Here is a 22136-nt window from a genome sequence, read left to right as displayed (position 1 = left end):
AAAAAAAAAAAAAAAGAAGAAGAAACCTCCATAGTGGCCCTTATGCTGATGGCAAGTAATGCCAACGTATGCAGTTATCATTTCTGATAGACCTAGGATCCTTACCTCTAATTTTAGATAATTTGAAGGTAATGTTTTTCATTCTGAAATACATAAATTTTGGCATCTTATCTCACGAAACATTTTAAACTTATTTATTGAGATAGGGTCTTATGGTGTTGCTCAAGCGTCCTCTTGTCTCAGCCTCCCAAGTGTCTGGGACTGATCACATGAGCCACTGCATCTGGTTTCAGAAAGCATTTGAATGTTCACTTTAAAACAAATCCAAATGCTGGAGAAAATGGTTTTGATGCCAAGTATGGTCAACACAGAAATAAATTATTATTCACGTGATAGAAGTTGGCTTCATTCTAGGAAATTCTATTCATTTTCCTTTAGTAGTATACTGTTTGATGTATAGGTCACACACACACATTCACACACACACACACATTCACACACACACGGGGCAGAGGGTGAGAAACATGGAAGATTCCATGTTATCAATAACATCTAAAAGGACATTAGTGTGTACATTGGTTATTACTACCACAAACCCCATGTTTATCAATTAAAAGAATGCATTGCATTGACCTCAAAATCCAAAACTAGAACACTTGTACAAAGGCTTACGTGTGCAGGATAGAATATTTCTGTATGGATGATAAGGTAGCCACAGTTCAGGTACTGAAGAAGTCAACCCGTTGGGTTTATCTGGAATCTAACAGTGCACTTAACAAAAGGCTGAAGTAGTTTCCACTTTAGTAATTTAGAGGTAAGTTGTGTAATAAGTTGTAGGGTTACTTTTCCAGGCTTCTGAAATTACTTTCTGATCTCTATTTTATGAAATCAAAACCAAAACAAACAAACAAACAAACAAACACCCCATATGATTTCTTCCAGAAGAAAAGTGGGAGAATTTTAGGTTGCATTTGCTTTGATGTCTTTTTTATGTTCCATTTTGTTATTTATTTGACTGTGTGGGTGCTCACGTGCCATGTCATGGATGTGGCACTAAGAGCACAATTTGTGAAAGTCATTGATTGCCTTTCCCACCACATAGGTCCTCGAGAGTGACCTCAGGAAATCAGGCTTAGCAGCAAAGGCTTTAACTTGTTGAATTATTTCACCTGTACCAATGTCTTTTTTTTTTTTTTATTAAAGAAAAAAAGTTTGGTTTTTGTTTTGGAAACAGGGACTCACATCATAGCCCAAGCTGCCCTGATACTTCCTATGTAGCCCATGGTGGTCTCAAACCCATGGTAATTCTCCTGGTTTGGCCTCCCAAATTCTGGGAGTACAGGTATCAGCAACCTTGATATCTTTTCAATTAAGTTTTCATCAACACAAGTGTCCTTCTCAGACACAGAAACTATTAGTAATCAGATGTAAGCTAGAGACTTCAACTTAAGCAAGAATAAAAATATGTAGGCGGGGGCTGGAGAGATGGCTCAGTGGGTAAGAGCACCCGACTGCTCTTCCGAAGGTCCAGAGTTCAAATCCCAGCAACCACATGGTGGCTCACAACCATCCGCAACGAGATCTGGCGCCCTCTTCTGGAGTGTCTGAAGACAGCTACAGTGTACTTACATATAATAAATAAATAAATCTTAAAAAAATATATATATATGTAGGCTCACCAGCATGGAATACAGTAACAGGTATGGCCAGGTTCCTAGAACATTTGAGGTCACTAAAATAAGACTTTAATGGGACAGATTGTCTCATGTTGGTGTCATTTATTACATTTCAAAATCATCTTTAAAAAAATTGAGCTTCTCAGCCAGGCATGGTGGTGATATACAGCTTTAATTCCAGTGCTCAAGAGGCAGAAGCAGGTGGACCTCTGAGTTCAAAGCCAGCCAATGCTACACAGTGAGACCCTGTCTCAAAAACAAACAACAGACAACAAAATAAGCTTCTCACATGTTAGGCAAGTGTTAAAATTCAGCAAACCCTGGAAAAGGTATGTGGCAGCTAAAAAGATGGCTCAGTGGTTAAGAGGCCGAGCTGCTTTATCAGAGGCCCAGAAGGCAGATTCCACCACCCATACTGGGCAGCTCACAAACACCTAGAACTCCAGCTCCAAGGGATCCAATGCTCACTCTGGCCCCTGCAGGCATCCGTATATATACACACCTACGCACAGAGACACACATACTCATAATTTCTTTCATCTAGAAGAGTTATGTGATCTCCCATAAGAAGAGCAACGCAGTTTGATTAGTCACAAATTCTAGACTGCGCAGATCAGTCAGTAAATAAAATGCTTCTAAATGGCAAAGGCCCAACTGCTTGGCAAGATTGACTACACTCGCCCCACTCCAGAAAGTGTAGCAAGGAGGCAGTGAGAAACCCGGCCGTGCACATTGCAAGGATTACTCAAGCAAGTGTTCAGAACGTATAGTCCTTGAAAGTCATCACTTGTCAAGATAAAGCTGTGTAACGGAAAACTTCAGAAGCAGTAAACGCAGCTGTTTGGAAGATTTGTTTCTTCAGCCAGGTCCGTGTGTTCTGCCCCTGGACTACTCTGAGCAGGAGCAGGTAGACAGGCAAGGTGCTTCATGTATACAATTTGTCAGTGATGTGACACCTGCAATATTTGTACACAAAGGGGAGGCAGAAGTTGCTCCTCATACTCATGCTGATGCGACTGTGGCCGAGTAGAGGCGTGGCCAAGTAGAGGCGTGGCCGAGTAGAGGCGTGGCCGAGTAGATTTCTGCTGAGCAGCCACCTGCTGAGCTCTGATGGGGGATTCAGGACTAGCTCTTTTGGACCTCCCCGCATAGGTTAGTATCCTAGCATAGCATATTACCCCTTATTCATGCCCCTGAAGGCCCATCCTAGATTTTTCCCTTCAGAAACACCACTCACACCGAATAATGGCCCCTTGTTTCTTTTCCTGCCTGTTCTCTTGTAACCTGGAGGCTCCATGGGACCAGGTATGCCAGGCATCTGTATCCCGAATGTGGAGGAACTTAGAACACATTGCTTGGATGGCTGGATGAACTACAGCTCGTTCTGTTTGCATCTCAGCTCACTCATGTACTCATGGGTGAATTATTCTTGGGACTGTCTCATGTATGTGGGCTGAGCAGGGTTTAGAATATGGCCAACAATGGCCTTGATGCCTGACAGAGCTACCCAAGGAGAAGAGATTTTTGAACATGTTTTGTATGCAGCTGGACCATCAGAAAAGCCTGTCAGGAAAGTCTGAGATGAAAAAGGAGGGCATGAGTGGGAAGAGAAAAGGAACTTAGAAATATCTCTCCAAGGCAATGAGGGGCTGATAATATCTTGACTCAAGACCAGGAATCAGAGGCAAAGGTTTGAGAATCTGAAAGGAGGAAGGAATATTTATTGAGACCAAACAGAACCCTGATGCCACCAAAGCTCCCAGTTATTGTGGACAGGAAATCAAGAGAGGATGTGAAGGAATTAGTAGGGTGTCAATAAACGTCTTTATCCACTGAGTTCCATTCTCCCCTAAATGAGTTTAAGATAGACTCTTTCTCATAACAAAGCAATGGCTGATCGTGAATAAGATAGACAGGGAACAAGTCTATTTTATCAGAGGGGGAGGAGAGTTATCAGACATCAAGAGGGATGTAGGCAGATACCCTGGGATAATCGAAGATGCAAAGGCAAGAAAGACAACAAGAACTGATTCAAGAAGTCAGTGTGGCCTATGCAGCAGGGAAGCTTGCCAGACAGAATACAGCTGTTTGATAGAAAGCTCCACACCACTCTCATTTTCAAGAAACAGCGGTCTCACTATCAGGAAACAGTGCAGCTAAGACTATTTTAAAGACATCTGTGATCCACAGCACACAGCTAAGTTTCTTACTATAGCTCACAATACATGTCACACCAGCCTCATGTCTTATGGTGATTAGTCAGGCCATCCTGGGAAAGGGATGAGTGGACCCAGAGGTCTCTAGGAAAGGAGAGCGATCCCAGCTTGCTTCTTTGTGCACCTGTAAATTCTACGTAGCAAGGCAGCAATGACCATCCTCCAGGAGGAAGGCAACAGGCACACACGCACCCTCCTCGGCTTCTGCCCTTTCTGTCTCTTCTGGTCTGCGCTCCCCAGAACCCTTCCTGAGTCTGAATTGCAATGGCTGAGCTCTTTCTTGAGACATACAATTCCAGACTTCCCTGACCTAGGCTGGCCCAGTCATAAGCCCTGGCTGAGGACTAACTCCAGGAATGGGCCCACCCGTCCTCTACACAGGAGCCACTTTGTGGTTTGTCAGACAGGGAAGTTACCTCCTCGGCCCTCACTGGCAGCCGGCTTCACTTGGATCGGACGATTCATCTGAAAGACACGGGACCAACACACCCATTTAGCATGGCGGCCTGGCCCAAGACCTCACTCTTCCTTCCCACTGAGCTCTTTGGGCTCTGAGTCCCAGGGCCCTTTGCACTCTGCCCCCCTCCATTCCCACTGGGGTTATAGATTCTCTCTAAGATTCCTTCCTTAAACCCAGGTATTTAGAAGGTTCTGGAGCCTGAAGAGCTGGGTGGCAGGGAGCTCAAGAGCAAACAGGGTGGAGACAGTGGGCAAAGACACTCTTCTGTCTTAGACTCCGGGTGGCTCCACGCGGTGCCTGTTCCTCAGGCTCCTGGACTCACAGAAAGGCTTTGAGTGAGAGGAACTGGGTGGGAGGGTGTAATTGCTATCGCACATTTGTGGTGATGGCTAAAACTGAGAATATAGCTGTGTGTTATTTAGATTAAACAGTCTGGGACTCAGACGTAGTGCTATATACCCCTAACACTGCCATTTCCTGGTTGTATGATTTTAAGTAAGCCACTGTCTCTCAGATTCAGTTTACTAATCAGGGAAGACATTTCCTGTGCCTGTGGCCTGACAAGTCTCTGCACTCCCCCTTCTATCCCTCCTGGTGCCCCTTTCCCTGACAGCGCTAGGGTTCTCTAGGCGCCATCTTCTTCCCGCTCATCCCTCTCTTCCAATTTTTCTTGGACCGCCTCACCCACACCCACAGCCTCAGCCTCAGCAGCTATCCGGGGATGACTCAGACCTCTATGTCTCCAGCCCACATTCTCTCCTGAGCCTCAGACCCGTGTTCCCAGCTGCTCGCTGGGCATCGTGGTTAGAAAGGCCCACTGGCACTTCTCCCTCGACACAGCAGAACCCCAGCTCCTCTCTCACCCAAACTCAACCCTCCACCCCTCAGGTTATAAGTCTAGAAAGCAACTTAACTTTTCCCTCCTCCGGCAGGCTTTGCCTTTTAATTCAAGGGTTCCCTGATCAGACGTGGTTAGAAATCACCTGGGAACCACATTAGATTCTTAAAGTGGGGGACTGTATAAACCTGAAAAAGCTCCTAGGTGATTTAATATATACCCCCACCTTCCCATCCCCCAACCACCCTAAGTGAATTCATGATTGAATCCCCATCTCACCTTCCTCTCTCATAGGTGTTGTGGGGATCACATGAGGTAATGGGGGTGCAGAAGGTCTTAGTAAACTGCCAAAAGCTGGGTGCGTGGGATGTGAGGGAGTGATGTTGGGGGCAGACAGCTGAGTGCCGGGAGGAAGGGACAGCGGCCTTCCTGTTCCTGGAGGAAGGGGTAACTGATGCCCATCTGGCCTGAGAAGGTGATGATCTGACCCCCTCCCCTCAGCAAACGTACTGCTTCTGCACCAATCAGGGGCCACTCCATCCCTTCCAATGTGCTCGTTGCCGAGACAACAGGCAGCTTCCTGTTACCATAGCCACAAGTGCTACCCAGTAACCATGGTAACACCCTGGCAGTCACAGCTGAGCAATTTCTTTGGATCAAATTTTGGGGTGGGAGGGGCGAGGAAGACTCATTTTTTTAAAAAAAAGAAAGAAAGAAAGAAAGAAAAAGAAAGGAAAACAGTCCAAGCTTGAACCATTGCAATCCTCCCTCCCACCCGAGGCTCTGACACACCCACCCTCTCTGGTAGTGGAGCACCTGCAGTGTACCAGGCTGTGGGTGGGGGCCGAGACACCGACAGGACTCAGGTTGTAGTCTAGAGGGGATGACAGATCAATCCAAGCAGATCAGGGCGAGCTGGACAGGTCTGGACTGGCCTGGACCAGGGACCAGGAGGACAGGACCAGTCCCTAGGCATGGCCACCTGTGAGTGTGGAGGAGAAACCAAGAGACAGAGCTATGGAGAGCAGAGACATGGGAGAGATGAAGAAACACAGCAAGACAGAAATTATGGGAGAAAGTAAGAGACAGACCTAGAAAAGGGCAAAGAAAGAGAGTTACTGGTGAGAATGGGTAGGAAAGGAAGGGAGAGAGAGCAGGTTGAGGAAGCAAGGAGAGCCTGGTAGGAGGAAGGAGAGGGACAGAAGCCCGGACTGGGGGGGATCACTGGGAGTGAGCAAAACCATCATTATTTTATTAGTTCTTAAATAGAACCTGAGAATTTTTCTCTGGAGCCTAGAGTGACGAGCGCACGTGACAGCAGCGGTTTCCATGGTAGCTCCTGGCTGGGTTTCCTGGGAGATGGTACTCATTGGTGCTCTGGGGGGACGCTCCTTTTCCTCCTCCCAACCACCTGACCTTTTGATGGAGAGTGTGTATTAGATGGTACATATGAATTCCTACGTGAGCTCACCAGGGTCCAATCCTCAGAGGCTCAAGGCTTATGCCTTCTCCCAGTCAGGCATGCTACCAATGTTTTTTGAGCTCTGTGATGAGCCTCAGTGATGCTTAGATGGAGACTCCCTTCATAGGCTCACCGAAAAGATACGGGCCCCATTTCTGAGAGTCCATCCGGTGCCAAGCCTTCACCTGGGACTCTTTATACATATATGAAGACATATACATATGTCTTCAAATCCCTCTAACCATTCCAGGAGATAGTACCACTGTCCCCATGTTCTGGATGAGAAAACTGAGGCCCAGGGAGAGAAACACATTTTTCTAGGACAATAAGAGAGAGAATGAGAGCAAGTAGGAAAGCTCATTTGGTGGGTACTCTGTGGCTCACTCCAGGTCTGCCTATTGGTAAAGTCTGTGATTTTTGCATCCTACTGTGCAACTCCATGATTATTTATTTATTTATGGTTTTGATTTTAAGATAGAGGTTCACTATGTAGACTGTCCTTAGAACTTGCCAATAGCCTAAGCTAGCCTCAAATTCATGATACTCCTCCTGCCTTAGCCTACTGACTGATGGGTGATAGGAATCATCATGCCAGCTAAAGTCCACTGTGTGTGCTTGTCCACGTGTGTGTGTGTGTGTGTGTGTGTGTGTGTGTGAAGGTCAGAGTTGATTTATTTGTATTTTATGTGTATAGGTGTTTTGTCTACGTGTATATTTGTGCATCACGTGTATGCATGGTGTACACAGAGACTGGAAGAGGGCACCAGATCTCTTGGAACTGTGTCACAGATGGTTGTAAACTTCCATGCTGGTGCTGGGAATTGAATCTGGGTACTCTGGAAGAGCAGCCAGTGCCTTTAACAAGCGCTCCCTCTATGGTTTTTTTGTTTGTTTGTTTTGCTTTGTTTTGTTTTGTTTTCAGATCCTGTCTCTTATTGAACCTGGAATTCTCTGATTCAACTAGAACAGCTGACCGGCAAACCAAGGGATTTTCCTGCCACCATGGGATTACAGGAATGGGTCATTGCTGTTGGCTTTGTATGTGGGGTCTTCTGGGGAATGAAACTCATGTCCCCAGGTCTGCACAGCAAGTAGCTTACTGACTGAACCACTCTCCGGCACTCAACTCCATTTTTAAGACATGAATGCAAATGAGACACTGAGGTACCAAGACCTTCGTCTGTCTTGACAAGGCAAGACGAAGCTATGAGCGAGGCTGGCTGCAGCTCAAGAGGCTGACACAGGAAACAATCCACTGAGATAGTTTGACCTGGGCCTTGTGATCAGAGTGGGTAGAATTAGTGGGAGAGGCAAGGCTGGCAGCGGAGTATTCTAGACACCTAGAGTAGAGACAGGGAGCGTCGAGCCTGAGGGAGCCAGGGCTCCAGCTCCTGAAGGAGAAGCTGCTTGTGAGACAGATGTGAACTTCAATCCTAGTTACATCACTGGAAGCTTCTCTAAGCTCTTTCAGTCTCAGAATCTCCGCTCCTAAGAGGGGTGTGAGGGGAAATTATGGTCCCATACTTCAGGGTTATGGTGAAAATTGCAGTAGCCAGATCTTAGTAGGTATACCAGATATGGAAAGTTTTGTTCATCTTTTTGTGTGCCTCTTGTCTTTTTGGCTTTTATAATTTGGGGGAGGGTGTTTTGTTTTCATTTTGGTGAAAGGAGGTGAAACTGAAAGGCAGGACGGGCCAGATCAGGGCAGGCTGTTAAAAATGCATGTCACAGATTTTGATTTGGATATATTTCACATGCTAGGAGGGTCCAGGAAGGGATTTTAAAAGGAGGAGGGGGCGTGGCCCGGTCTGTTTAGTCTTGGAAAGCATCTCCTAAGTTGTCATGGTGCAGAGAGAAGATTGGGGTGAGAAGAAACAGGAAAGTCAGTGGTGCAGGTGGAAGGTGAGAGAGACTGGGACCATTGTAGAAGGAAATGGACAGACCCAAAAGATGTTCAGGACAAATGAGCTAGCTACAGTTCTCTTGAGGGTGAGGCTGAGGGAAGAGAGGACACGGGGGCTGACTCTCAGGTTTCTGGCTTAGCGGTTGGGAGACTACTGATTCCCAGACTCTGAGCCTCAGCCCCAGGAGGCAGGGATGATGGGGAACGTCTGAGGTTTAGGCATGCTACTCATGCTGGAGGGGAACGCTGCTCATGAGAGCTACTGGGCAGCCTGGCTTCAAACTTGCCACGGGGGATTCAGGTGAGCCCTGGCCTTGGCTGATCATCTGCTTCCTGAAGAGTTTTCCAAGCCCTCGTCTGTCAGGGCCATGAAGGGGAAATCAGCCTCGGAAAAAGGGGAGAGAAAAGAACAATCTACTCCAGGAAGCAGGGGGAGGAAGCTCAGAGGTAACCGACCTGCACAAGGCCCTGTTCTGTTGACCCAGTCGGCAAAAAGGAGGCAAGATCTATCCCACTTCTATGATAGACTTAGAAAACACCCGCCTTAGGGCTATTGGTTGCTCTGTGCTGATTCTGTACTGCACCCAGCATCCCCCTCCCCCACTGGAAGGGGGTTTATCAGAATTCCTCATCAGTAATGACCGTTGCTGAGGGGTCCGAGGGGCATCATTTTCAGCACTCAGTTCTACCACACGTCTAACCCAGCTCACTCTCAGATCCCACGAGCCTCTAGAGATTGTATGCATGTCATGAGCCCATCCCTTCCCTCTCCATGCCTGCATCAACCCAGTTCCAGGGCAGCATGCTTCACCATTCTCCTCCACAGAAGTGACATTGTCCTATCTTGCCTCCCCTGTTGGTCCCTCTTCAGCACAGTCTTCACACTGTAGCCAGAGCAATCTTTAAAGCTTCATCCCTAACTCTTCTTAAATCCACCCACAACTGACTGTCAGAACTTGTGTGACCCATTTCCTCTGACCCCAGCATGCACAGGGCTCTCCACTCACACACAGCCACAGACATCTTTGCAGGCGCCGGTGGGAAGTCGGGGGGCGGGGGGAGACATCTTCCGGTCTGTTCTCACATTATCCTCAGAATTTCTGAAGCGATCTTTGGCTTTTAGGTTTCCAGACCCTCAGATATGAAGAGAAAGGCCCCTTCCTTCCGCCCGACTCCTGATTGGGATGCACACGTCCAGGTGTAGCTCCAGTGGGGTACAATGAATTACTTATGGGCTGGAAGCTTCTTGAGAGTGTTGTTTGGTCCTTAGAAAGTAGCTCGATTTAATTCCTCCTTTCTCCCCTCTTCCAAGCTGTTTTGCTTGGGACACAACGTGTGCAAGCAAACACATGCCTCTATTTGCATGCCTGCCTCCTTCGTAATATCTGAAGGGGTCGATTCCTCCATAGAAGTGAGGGCATGGACAGGGAGATAGACCAACCTCCTAATCCCAGAAGTGGGGATAAAGTTGGCCTCTTTCTCCTCACGATTCTAGAACTAGGGTGAGGCTCAAAGAAAAAGCGTGCAGTAGCGTCATCGGGAAAAGTCTTCAGGACTTGGGAGCCAGGTGGGACAGATAGCTGCAGTTCGAAGCAAGTCCTGAGTAGGGAGCCAAGCTTCAATGGACCGCAGAGACTGGCAATGTTGGTAAACGGGGGTGGGGAGGATCTGAGAGGAGATTTTGCTCCAGAACAATCTGTGCTATTTCCCGTGAATACTCGGGATTTCTTTTTGTGGATTCGCTCAGCTTTTACAGATGTTCCTTCCCTTCACAGTCCCGCCAGAGTCCAGCAAAACTGCACAAAGAAGTCTTATCCCTGTTTCTCCAGCAGGTGGCAGCTATGCCCGGGACTCAGTACCTGCAGAAAGCTAGGCGCCTGCCTGCCTGTTCCACTCTGGCGAGAAAGTCGCTGCTGCCCCTGGCAAGCGCAGAGGAGAGATTGATGGCATGGATGTTGCCGGGGCTAGCCAACAGTGCCATTGATTTTCATTTAGGAGGATAATTAAATATTAATTTTCACTTTGTTAAGTTGAGAAGGGGGAATAAAGCCAATGTTGGCAGTAACAGAGGAAGCCAAGCCACACTGGAGGTTTGCAGAAGGAAGGATGGTAGAGGGCAGAAGCCCTCAATTGCTATACTCTCCAGAAGCTAAGAACCCGTCTGCTACCAAGTTTTCTCATGAACTAGTGGAGTGATTGAGTGAGTAGACTAACTGGGCTCAGAGACATGAACTTGGGCAGTTCACTTTAAGACTCGAGACTTCTCATCTGTAAGATGGGGGTACCAATAACAATACCTTCTTCACGAAGGATTAAATGACTTGGCACACATAAAACGCCATGAACATTGGAGCTGATGACTGTTGGTTGTTACCATTTTGCTCTTCTCCTTTAGAAATCCTTCCAGGTCTCTAGAGCTTTGCCATCCTTTTCTAAAGAGTCCCAATTCTTATAAAGCCCCAGTGGTACTGTTCATTTCATTGGAAGTCTTCATCTTAGTTTACTCAGGGCTTTCCCAGTGAAGTCCAAATCTCCAAATCTTGCACCTTTTCCCCCTTCAACCGTAGCCCTCCATAGGATTCTGCCCCACTCTGGCCCAGGCTCTCTTGGACCCTCCCCTGTGGGTCCAACAGCTTCACACCCGCCTGTTCCTTCCAGCTCTGAATTTTTACCACACCGTTTCCTGCATGGGTGTTCCAGCTTGTCTCAATGTCTGTGCTTGCAGCAGGAACCATTTGCTCCCACGGTTAGATGAATGATGCTTTCTACGATGGCTCCTTCTAATGTTTCTGTTTCACTTATTACTGCTACTACCACTAGCTAACCCAGACCGTGTGTTTACATTCTGCTGTGCTATGTACTTCACACGCCTAAGCTCATGGCCCATGAATTCAGTCTTACAGATGAAGAAACTCGGGTGTTTTATCTTATTTTTTGAAACAAAGTCTCACTATCTAGGCCTGGTTGTCTTGGAATTTGATATATAGACCAGGTTGAACTCAGAGAGCTCTGCCTGCCTCTGCCTCCAAAGTGCTGGCATCAAAGGTGTGTCCAGCAACACTCGGGTTTTAAACTTGCCCAGGATCACAGAGTTGGTGAGTTCATGGAAAGCTCTGATTTGTAAAATAAAGCTGAAATGGGTACCTGGTTCTTATTCTAATTGATCTTGTTCTCGACACCTGGGACATCTACAGAAAATCAGATCCTTTGTCAGGATTTTAAGGCAACAGTCACATTTACTGGGACTTTCCTTACTACAGTCTGATGAACTAAGATCTTAGTACAACCCAATCCCAACAGAGGAGAAAACTGCAAGCTTGAATTGAAGGAATTATAGAAGAGCCATAGATGATATTCAGATCTAAGTCTGAAAGACTAAAACCAAGTATCTTTAATTATCATGTTATAATGCCTTTGTGTTTGAATCCCATTAAATTCTTCTTTCCCCATCTGAGATCTACTTGAACACATCATCTCATGATATGTTTTGCATCTTTGTGCCTTTATTCTATTCTGGTCTCTTTATAGACCAATGAATTTCTTAAGTCTGGAATAGACATTGTCCCAGACTTTGCCTACTCATGACACTTGAATGTCTCCTAGGAGAAAATGAGGCTGGGAGCCATGGTTTCCTCTTGGCAACCCATGCTTGACCCTAACTGTCACCATGACACAAATGGTAAGTTCTGATTTTCCTTTGCTTGTGACCATCCATTAATTGAGACCAGATCATAAAATCCCAAGTGCCTATAAAATCAAGAAGTATCTTTTAACTTTAGTTATGTTTATAATATGGAGTGAAGACAATTTAGGTGAGTCAAGGTATCCCCAAAATATTACAGGAAAAAGACCACAGGAAAGTCCCATCCAGGAGCACAAGAGTGGAGATCACACGGAGTGACAGACATGCTCACAGGAGTGACAATAATACCCAAAATCACGATTTTAGTTAAAGTGGAAAAATTCTAACCAAATTCCCATTGATATCTCTTTTAAAAGATAGGTTGAAACACTTAGTCCTGAGCCCCCCTCCCCTTTTTGAGCCAGAAGACTGAGTATGATACAAGGCTTGACTTCTCAAGGAACACATACATAAACCCTTTCCCAGGTAGATAACCTTGTTTTTAGCTGCTGGTGCCAACCCAGCCCTGTATGGTGATTTGACCTGCGCACAGAGGGGTAGAGCATTGTTTCAAGCGTCAGGTGACTCCCACCCAGCCCATCCCCAGCCTTGGTTGACTTACCCCTGGCAGGGTCTTCTGCTCATGCAGTGCACTCTGGGCCTTGAGGGCAGAGTCCCGGGCGCAGTAGGTGAGGAAGGCACAGCCTGAGGAGGAAGAGCTTAGCTCAGGAACTTTTCTGAAACCTCCTAAACATTCTGCTTCGTAAGATCCAAGTAAGTTAATAAACTTGGGATCACTATCCTTTAAACATGAACTCTGCCCTGGGAAGTGCTCTGTGATGGAAAGTCTTCCATGCCTAGGACCTCTGCCCCAAGCTCTGGCTCCCTCTCATTTTCTCCTGGCCAATCCCACAGCACAGCTCCTCTCCCCAGCCCATCCATAAGGGTTAGACCTTCCTAAGCAGCTTTGCCTTCTTCTACAATGCAGCACGCTGCTTCTCTCCAACACCCATCTATTTTAGATATAGACTTATAGTCTCCAAGGATCAGCCTTGATTCCTTCCCAGTCCAGTTCCAAGTGGCAGGGAAAAAGGGGGAGGAAGATGAAGGATTGAAGGCCACTACTTCCCAACACTTCCTTTCCTAAGTTTGGAGTTCGGTAAGGCTTGGTTCAGGTTTAAGGGCTTCGACTCAGCTTGGACTCTTCTACACAATCCTACTTTTTGAGGCAGGGATGGAGTCTGGGATGAGATAACAAGTAGGGTCTACTATCCCACTGTGTCAGCTTCAGAAACTGCAGTTTCCTAGAAAACTTTGAAGGAGGTTTCTCTTCCTTTTCAATATTCACTGAGAACACACTCATCCTGAAGATATCCAATACTTACTTATTATGGTTGGGCCTTATGATGGGTTAGAGATGGAGAGGTCTTGGAGATTAGATGTCTCGAGGAACACCTGAGTCTGTCTCCAAAGGTTGAGGACTGCCTCCAAGAAGACACTGAGGGCCGGGATATAACTCAATGGTAGAGTTCTTGCCTAGCATACATAGTGGTCAAGTAATGGTGACGATAAAATAGAAACCATGAATTCTCGAGAACAGGAACAGTGAATCCTTTTGAACCAGGTGAGAAGAGGTGTGTGATTGTTTCGTTTGTGGTGAATGAAAACTGAGCCAAAATGTGGTGTGTTGGAGAAACAGATAGAAGGCTGGATATGGGAGAAGTCTTGAAAGTATGAGCAGAGTGGCTAGTGAGGAATGCAGGCATTGGGTTACATGTAGCCTTAGAGACCGCAAATAAATTTTGTTCTCCTTCCTGAGAGCAATGGAGAAGCCACTAGAGGGTGTTCACTAGGGATGCGACATGATAAGATCTGTATTTTCAAAACGGACCTCTCAAGTAGAGGAAGGAGAAGGAGCAACAGAAGGCCACATGCCTATGGGAAGCCATTCGGAGCTGGCCCAGTTCTCCACTCAGAGCTGGCTAGGAAAGCAAGTGGGGCCTGTTTTGTTTTGTTTTTCCGTGGTATCTTCTATGGAGCTGCCTCCTGAGGATGGATGGATTGCCTACTGCTTATTGAGAATTCCTAGACAGAGTCTTATTTTATCAACAGGGCAACTGAAGCCAGAGATTGTGTCCGTCACAGCTTTGGGATCTTTGAACTCCCAGGCTAGGGTTGTTTTCAAAGCACTGTGCTGGTGTCCACAGTACTCAGCCATTGAAATGAAAATGAGTCACTTTAGTGTTCAGACATCATTGGTTGCTGCGAAGAGAGTGGGGATGCTAACTTAGAGGCCCTCTGAGTTACCTCCGTATCTCACAAGGCAACATCTGCTTTGGAGAGGCATAGAGTGAATGGAGGACTAAATCACTGACCCCTGGGTTTCACATACATTACTGTTCTGCCACTAAATCATAACATGTCCTCACACTGGAAGTGGGGCTTTAGAAAAAGCTTTGGGGACCAGGTGCTACCAAAAAGAGCCCATTGAGATTGCTTGGGTTAGAGGGTATAAGGCTGGAAGGCTGGAGATACAGGGAAGTGTGGCCACAGGGGCAGGTGAGTAAGAGATGAGCAGGAGGGATTAGTGCTAACTGAGAAAGGAAGACAGAGTGAGGGGACAGTTCAGACATGGAGTGCTTGAGTGAGAACTGCAGTGACTCCACGCACTTGCTTTACAGATCAACTGCAAAGATGAGGTTTATGCTCACCCACTGAATTCACTGTCTAGGAAAAAAAATGCCACAAATGACTGGGCATGAAGACAGCCAGGGGGTTAGACTGAATTCTAGGAAGTCTGGATGATGTGGCCTTGTCCTTATAGGACTTTAACATAACCTCTCCCCCAAAAGGTAGAATCTGTACCCCTACTCAAATGGCCTAGTTTTTTCATGGGCATGTTCTCAAAGCCCTCTACTTTAGTATGCCAAGGAATGCCCTGGGGTCTCCCAGCTTGAAAAAGGTATCAGTCTGATGTTAGCTCACAGGCCTTCAGAATGGACCTACCCCTAAGACCTGTTATTTCTCTCTTAGGAAGATTATGGAGGGTAGTTGGTGACCCTTCCCCCACAAAAATCCCGAAACCGCATTATTTCCCAGTGGGGAAATGAAGATGTGTCTCCTCAAATAATCATGATATGATTCTGGCTCTGTTATTCCAGCTCAGCCCGGACAGACTTTTCTGCGTGTAAACAAGTCTCCTCCCTTCTCTACAGGAAGAAAGGGGTGTGGCTGGAGAGGACCACGGTGCCTCTGTCTTCCTAGGAAGGGCAATGAGAAGAGCCCCCCCCCATCCCCATCTTCCTTCCTCACTTAGATTGACCCACCCTGAGAGTGCTCTGGTCTGGGACCAGCTGGCAAAGAAAGGAAAACAGGAAGCCATCAAGAGGATTGAGAGGAAGCAGAGATACACAGGAGTGGGAATTAGAGGGGGTGGAGGAGTGTATTCACACAGGGGAAAACCTAAGAGGAAGGGTACACAGGCAGGTTGATGCTCCCAGCTGAGGTTAGGATTCTGGATTCAAATCAGAAGAGGTAAAGAGCGTTGGGTTCTGGAAAAATGTATGGAATATTGGGTTATTGTCAAATGTGAGAAGGCATTTATCTCTGAGAACCTCCTGGGGGTGGGGTGAATTGGACTGTATATATTAGGTCTGAATTCTAAAGAGGAGAATTTGGGTATGAGGTATTTAAGGCTGTCAGACCCGAAAGTCAAATGGAGGCCCTAGGGGTTGGTTTGTTGTTCGAGGCCAGAAGGAGGAGTGCAAATCCAAGATGTGTGTGCAGTGAGGCCTGAATAGGGTGGCACCAGAGAGAGAAAGTGCTCAGGAAAACCATGGGTCCAGGGGTCAGGAGATCGGGGACTCCAGAGCTGGAAGGTAGAATAAGTTTCCAAATTCCAGGGTTTTGGGTGTCTGGTGGAAGGGATGGTGGAGAGGTTCAGCAGGGAGGTGGGGATGGCTGGGATGTGAGAAGTGACAAGGGATTTGGAGGTTAGAGTGAAGAACGTGTTAGGGAACCAGAGTGAAGTCAGAAGGATGCCACAGAGACAATTCTGGCTCTGGGGCTCTGGGGCCTGGGGAGGGAACAGAACTGAGGTGGGGCAGGTCCTGAACTGGAGTCGGGATGGTTCTAGTAGGGCTGGGGTTGGGCCTGCGTTTGGGGCCAGAGTTGGGTTGGGCTGCGCTCTAATTGGATTGGGGCTGGGCTGGGCTGGGCTGACCCCGCGCACCTTTGTGGAGGCCGGTGAGCCGGTCCTTCAGCACCGTCAGCTCGTAGATGCGGCCGAACTCCTCGAACAGCGGCTTGAGGTCCTGCTCGTCCAAGCCCCGCGGGATCTGCCCCACGAAGAGCTTGATGGCGTCGTGGTCCTTCATGGGCACCGCGGGACCTGGGTTCAGCCCGCTCATGCCGCCGCCGCTGTCCGCGGTGCTGAAAGCCAAGCGCGGGCTGGGGCCGGCGGGCGGCGCAGACCCTCCAGGCGCCGCGGCCATGTCCCCGCCCCGTCCGCCCTCCCGAGCGTCCCGCCTGTCCCGCCGTCCCTTCCCTGGACTGCTGGCGAGGGCCTGGGGGAGGGGGCGGGGCCCGCCTACGAGGACGGGGGGCTGCCCAGGGGGCGGGGCCCAGCCGAGAGCGAGGGGCGGGGCGGACTGAAAATGGGCGTGGTCTAAGGCGGGGCGCCTGAGTCCGGCTGGAGTCCCCCTCAGAGCTCTCCTGGCTCCCGCCCTAGCGCGCCAAGCCCAGCCCCGAGCCCCAGCCCCCGAGCTTAGTGACGTCAGACAGCTAGCAGGGAGAGTCTACGCAAGTGATTTGCATAATGAGATAGCGGTGGCCAATCAGAGAAGGAGTTGGCTGAGCTGGGGCGCGGGGCGAGAGGGGCGGCTGGGCTCACGCGCTCCAGCTCTCCATGGCAACCGGACCCTCAGCTGCCCTGTGTGTGGAGGGTGTGCGGGCGTGGCAGTGGATGGGAAGTAGCTTCGTCATGCGTGGCGCTGTCTGCTGGAGTCGGAGACGATCAGACGATCTCTCCCTGCACACCTCCAACAGCCGGACCGTTTTCTGTGGGGCAGATAGGGTTTCCACTTCTCTATCCCTACGACCGAAGCCAGTCTTGCGGAGCTCATCCTTCCAGGCTCCATCGTACACCTCTCCTATATCTTCAACCTCTCCTTGCTCCTGAGACTCAAACACACTCTCGTCTCTTGTATTCTAAAATAAGCCCCCAAGCACTGATATCTTTCTCAGGAGAGCGAAAGAACTTATATTATCATATTTACTCAGAGCTTCTGCCTGGTTCCTCCCTAGTCTGTGACTCAGGAGTGTTATATTCTTTTCCTGAAAAGGATGCTGTGGGTCAAAGAAGTTAGGGCGTAAGGCGGCCCTAGCATCTGTAGAGCTGAGGGCAAAAGAAGAAACGGAAATTGATACATTGTGTGTGTTGATATCTTAAAAGCTATCGGACAAATCACAGTGCTTGAGTGTTTACCTCCCCACTCCCCCTTTCACAAGCTACATTCATAAAGATAAAGGATTGGCGACATGGCCAATAAAGGCTCTTAATAAACAAGCTCGATGACCTGAGTTGGATACCCAGAACCCGCGTGGAAAAACCAGGAGCAAAGCTTCGCATCTGTAATCCTAGTACTTCCGTGGCAACAAGAGGAAAAAAACAGGAGAGTCACGAGGGCCAGCTAGCAGAGGGACAGAAACAAGAGGGAGCCTCAACAACGTGGAATGAAAAAGCCCACTCCTGATCTCAGCAAGCTTGCCATGACCCATGTTTCTGCCCCTACTCATACAAATACACACATGCATACACATCACACACACACACATCACATATGCATCACACACACACCCCACATAAATCACACCATACACACATACACACATCACAGAAACAGTAAATTTATAAAATTTTGATTATTTTGTGTTTGAGTTTTGCCTGCATGCATGAATATATATGCATGTATGTATGTGCAGTACATGTATGCCTAGTGCCACTGGGGCCAGAAGACGGTGTCAGATCCCCTAGAATTAGAGTTATGGAACTTAGGGGTTTTGTAAGCCTCCCTGTGGGTGCTGGGAATCAAACCCACGTCTTTTGCTGCTCTTAACTGCTGGGCTGGCCACTAACTAATTATGAGTTGAATAGGACCTTGAACTGCTGCTCTTTCTGCTTCCACTTCCCAGTTCTGAGTTCATGGGTGTGCACTCTCATGGTCATTTATGCATACCATCTTTAGTAGTTCGTTTGGGGATAGATCTACTTTTCAAATTGTGTTTTCTTATTGGTGGAGCAGCTTTTTTTCTTTTCTTTGACAGGTTCTTGTGATATAGCCCAGGCTACCCTCAAACTCTGGGTTCTTTCTTGCTCCGGTTTCCCCAGTGCTAGGAGTGCAGGTGTGTGCTACCGTGCTCAGCCCTGAACTGATCCTTGCTAGGCAAGTTCTCTTCCGCTGAGGTGTTCCTCCAAGCACCGTAGTTACATTTAAAGCAGGTAACTTTTAAAGTGGGCATAACTGGGTCTTTTAAAATTAAAAACGGTTTTGTTTATTCTGTGACAAGTTGGAAATTAAATATCGTCAATGCTCCACTCTGTTATCTTTTGATACACTGTTGCTGTGGATGCTCAGCTGTGTTATCTTTTGCTACATTGCTATCTACTCCCCCCCCCCATATAAACTCCAGAGTCAGCTTGCCAATTCTCCCTGTGCTACTTTGCTTTCTGTTGCCACAGTGAGCACCATGATCACAAGTAACTTCTGAAGAAAAAGGTTTATTTCATGGTATAACTCCTAGGTCACAATCCATCCATCACTGAAGAAAGTAGGGGCAGGAACCCTGGGAGAATGCCATTTGCTGGCTTGCTTCCTCTGCTTGCTTAAAAGATATTATGCAGCCCAAGCCCACCTGCCTAGGGATGGTGCCTCCTACAATGGACTGAACCCTCCCACTTGGCAAACATGGCCACAGACCAATGGAAGAAATTAGTTTGGAGTTTCCTCTTCACAGGTGTCTCTAGTTTGTGTTAAGCTGACAATCACTAAAAGCATAAAATAGCTTCCTGGAACTTTGATTGTATTTACATTGATGTAGATCACATTGGGAGAAAAAAAAAAGATACAAAACAAAACTGATGTTGTGGCCCTTAGAGGAGAAGGCTCAGTGTATCCATAAAGGCACTTGCCACCAAGCATGATGGCCTGAATTTAACCTCACATAGTAGTGTGAGAGAACAAACTCCTACAAGTTGTCCACTGACCTCCACACACATGTACTGTGGCACACACACACACACTCGAAATACACACTAATTGTTTAAAAATGTTATTGTTACAATATTGACATATTGTAACAATATTGTAACAATATTCACAAACAAGAGAAATAACCATCTATTTGGTTCCTTTTTCATTTCTTCATTCAAGAGTGGTGGGTAAATCTTTTCTTTCTTAAATATGCCATGCTATTCTTGTCCCTGTTCCTTTGTAGGTGGGTGGGATATTTCCGCTGGTTGTCTCCTGACCCCAATTCTCTATGTCTTTGGCTTTCTGTGGTTTAAATATTATATGCTTAGATGAGGGTTATTATCTAGTGCTTAAGCCATTGGGCCCTCATCGAGACTCCTGGATTTTTGATTTGTTGTCTGTTGATAATTTGGGGGAAATTCTTTGACATTATTCCCTCATTAATATTCTCTTTATTTGCCTGGGTACTTCTGATTATGTGATAGGCATTGTGTTGAAAAAATATTTTTAGAAATAATTGTAGGTTAAGGAGAGTAGTATTTTCTTCCTCCCGAATAAACTTGTTCTCAAAGGCATCCGGCATCTCGATCAGTTTGAGATAATCAAACTAATTTGAGTAATTAGGATGATTCAAAGCTGAGCTGTAGCCTCTGGAGCAATCGATCTGTTTCCAACTCACTCTTCAGTTGAGACCTCTGGGTGAAAGTTTTTTTAGGGTACATTCATGTGTGTTGTGCAATCATGTGTGTACACCCCTGTATGTTATTGGAGGGGCCAAAAGAAGTTATCATGTGACCTGCTGTATCCTTAGAGACAAATCTCTCATTGATTCTGGACATCCACTGGGAGCAAGCAAACCCAGTGATTCCCTTGTCTCTGAATCTCCCACAGTACTAGGATTATAGTTGTGCATATAGCCATAGTTAGCCTTTTAAAACAAACAAATGAAACAAACAAACAAACAAACAAATGAAGATGCTGAGGGCTGAAACTCAGATCCTCATATTTGTACAGAAAGCCCTTCTAGCCACTGAGGTATCTCCCCAGCTCCAGAGATTTTTTTTTTGGGGGGGGGAATCCTTAGACCACAGCTCTGAATTCCCATCCCTATGACATTATCCAAAGTGTTTTCCAGAATACAATTCTCCAGAATTGGCAATTGTGCCCATCGTGGAACATTATCTCAAATGCTAGGCTTTCGGTGCTGAATCTTAGTCTTTCTCAGACCTCATCTCATTCATGACTTGCAGTGTTTCCTCCCTCTAGTGTTTTTAAATCCTTCCCATCACCTTCAGGGGCAAACCTGTTCCCAGTTACCCACTCTAGCATTATGACAAATAATAGGCTTCCGGGAGGGGGTTGTTTTGTTTTGTTTTGGTTTGGTTTGGTTTGGTTTTGGTTTTGGGGGGGACAGGGTTTCTCTGTGTAGCCCTGGCCTGACCCGGAACTCATTCTGTAGACCACGCTGGCCTCTGACTCAGAGATCCTCCTGTTTCTTCCCAAGTGCTATGATTAAAGGCGTGCTCCATGGTATGGGACTTTTCAGTTCTTCTCTTACATCAGTGAAGACATAATTGCAACCTTCTTCATTTTAAATTAGTCGATTTGGTCTGTGTTATTTTCATAGGAGAAGTACCAATATTCTAAGTTGGTTTCTACCACCACCATTCTATAGGGATTCAAAAGAGTTAGGAGTCCTCGTGCTAATTTTTAGTTTAACCTCTATTTTGGTGTCTATGTATGAATAAGCTCTTTACTGGGTCTCATATCCTGTTTGATGAGTTTGTTTATTCATGATCCAATAGCCCTATCATCAGTTAAAGGTTTTATTTATTTAGAGTCAGGGTTTCACTGTGCAGCACTGGATGGCCTAGAACTTACTATGTAGACCAGGCTGGATTCAATCCTACAGAAACCTGTCTGCATCTGCCTCCCCAGTGCTAGGATTTGTAGAGGAGTGGTTCTGGTGCTTTGATTTGATTGGGAATCTGCGTTTACTGATATTGAAGATCCTTGCCCCCAACTGTTTATTGATCTATTGATAAAAATGCCAGTGGCCAATGGCTGGGTGGAAAGAAAGAGGTGATACTTCCAGGTTCCCTCAGGTGAGGAGAGAGGAGAGGGCAGGAAGAGGAGATGGAGTTACTTGGGAGGGGGGTGGGGACAGACTCAGAGATGGAGGGGAGATCTTCCAAAATGTAGGTGGAAAAGGAAACCGGCCCATGGAAGGGCAGCTGGAAAGTATCTTGGCAGCAAAACCATTGGGTTTCACAGAAGGTGACCAGCAACTAAGTTGAGGGCAGATTTAGAGGTGTTGAGCCAGGAGTAAAGGTAAGGGCATGCTAGCTATGGAGAGCCCAGTTGCAGAATCAAAGGAAGTATTAAAAAGAGCTAATATGTGTGTGTCTTTCATCTGTGGATCCATGATAGCTCCTGGGTGGGTGTGTGCCTGCTACCAGCTGAGAGCACAAAGCAGGCAGCCAAAACTACTTATTACAGGATTTAGGTGTGCACCACCATGCCCAGCTATCCATTTATTTTATTTTATTTTATTATTTTTTTTGTCTTTATGCACAGTTTACTCATTTTTTTTTTTGGACATAGTACTACCTGAGGGCTCAGCTATACCATATCTTTTTTTTAATTTTTAATATTTTTATTACATATTTTCCTCAATTACATTTCCAATGCTATCCCAAAAGTCCCCCA

General features: G+C 46.8%; 1 protein-coding gene across 4 annotated transcripts in view; it reads right to left on the bottom strand.

Moving 5' to 3' along the window:
* The window catches only part of Celf6 (CUGBP Elav-like family member 6), a 28117-nt gene extending 11447 nt beyond the window's left edge, over positions 1-16670 (bottom strand). For 2 of the 4 annotated variants that reach the window (XM_021171844.2, XM_029482021.1), the window contains exons 1-3: positions 16409-16670; positions 12800-12882; positions 4309-4357 (exon numbers count right to left, since the gene is read on the bottom strand). In XM_021171844.2, the coding sequence (XP_021027503.1) occupies positions 4309-4357; positions 12800-12882; positions 16409-16670 (394 nt within the window). Of the gene's footprint in view, positions 1-4308; positions 4358-5469; positions 5670-12799; positions 12883-16408 lie in introns of those variants that run through there. The other 2 variants (XM_029482022.1, XM_021171846.2) reach the window with 2 other exon arrangements.
* Between the last annotated feature and the right edge of the window lie 5466 nt (positions 16671-22136).

This window comes from Mus caroli, chromosome 9 (assembly GCF_900094665.2).
Source record: "Mus caroli chromosome 9, CAROLI_EIJ_v1.1, whole genome shotgun sequence".
Taxonomy (NCBI): Eukaryota; Metazoa; Chordata; class Mammalia; order Rodentia; family Muridae; genus Mus; species Mus caroli.
Note: the sequence above shows the minus strand (reverse complement) of the source record. Positions and strands in the feature narration are given on the sequence as shown.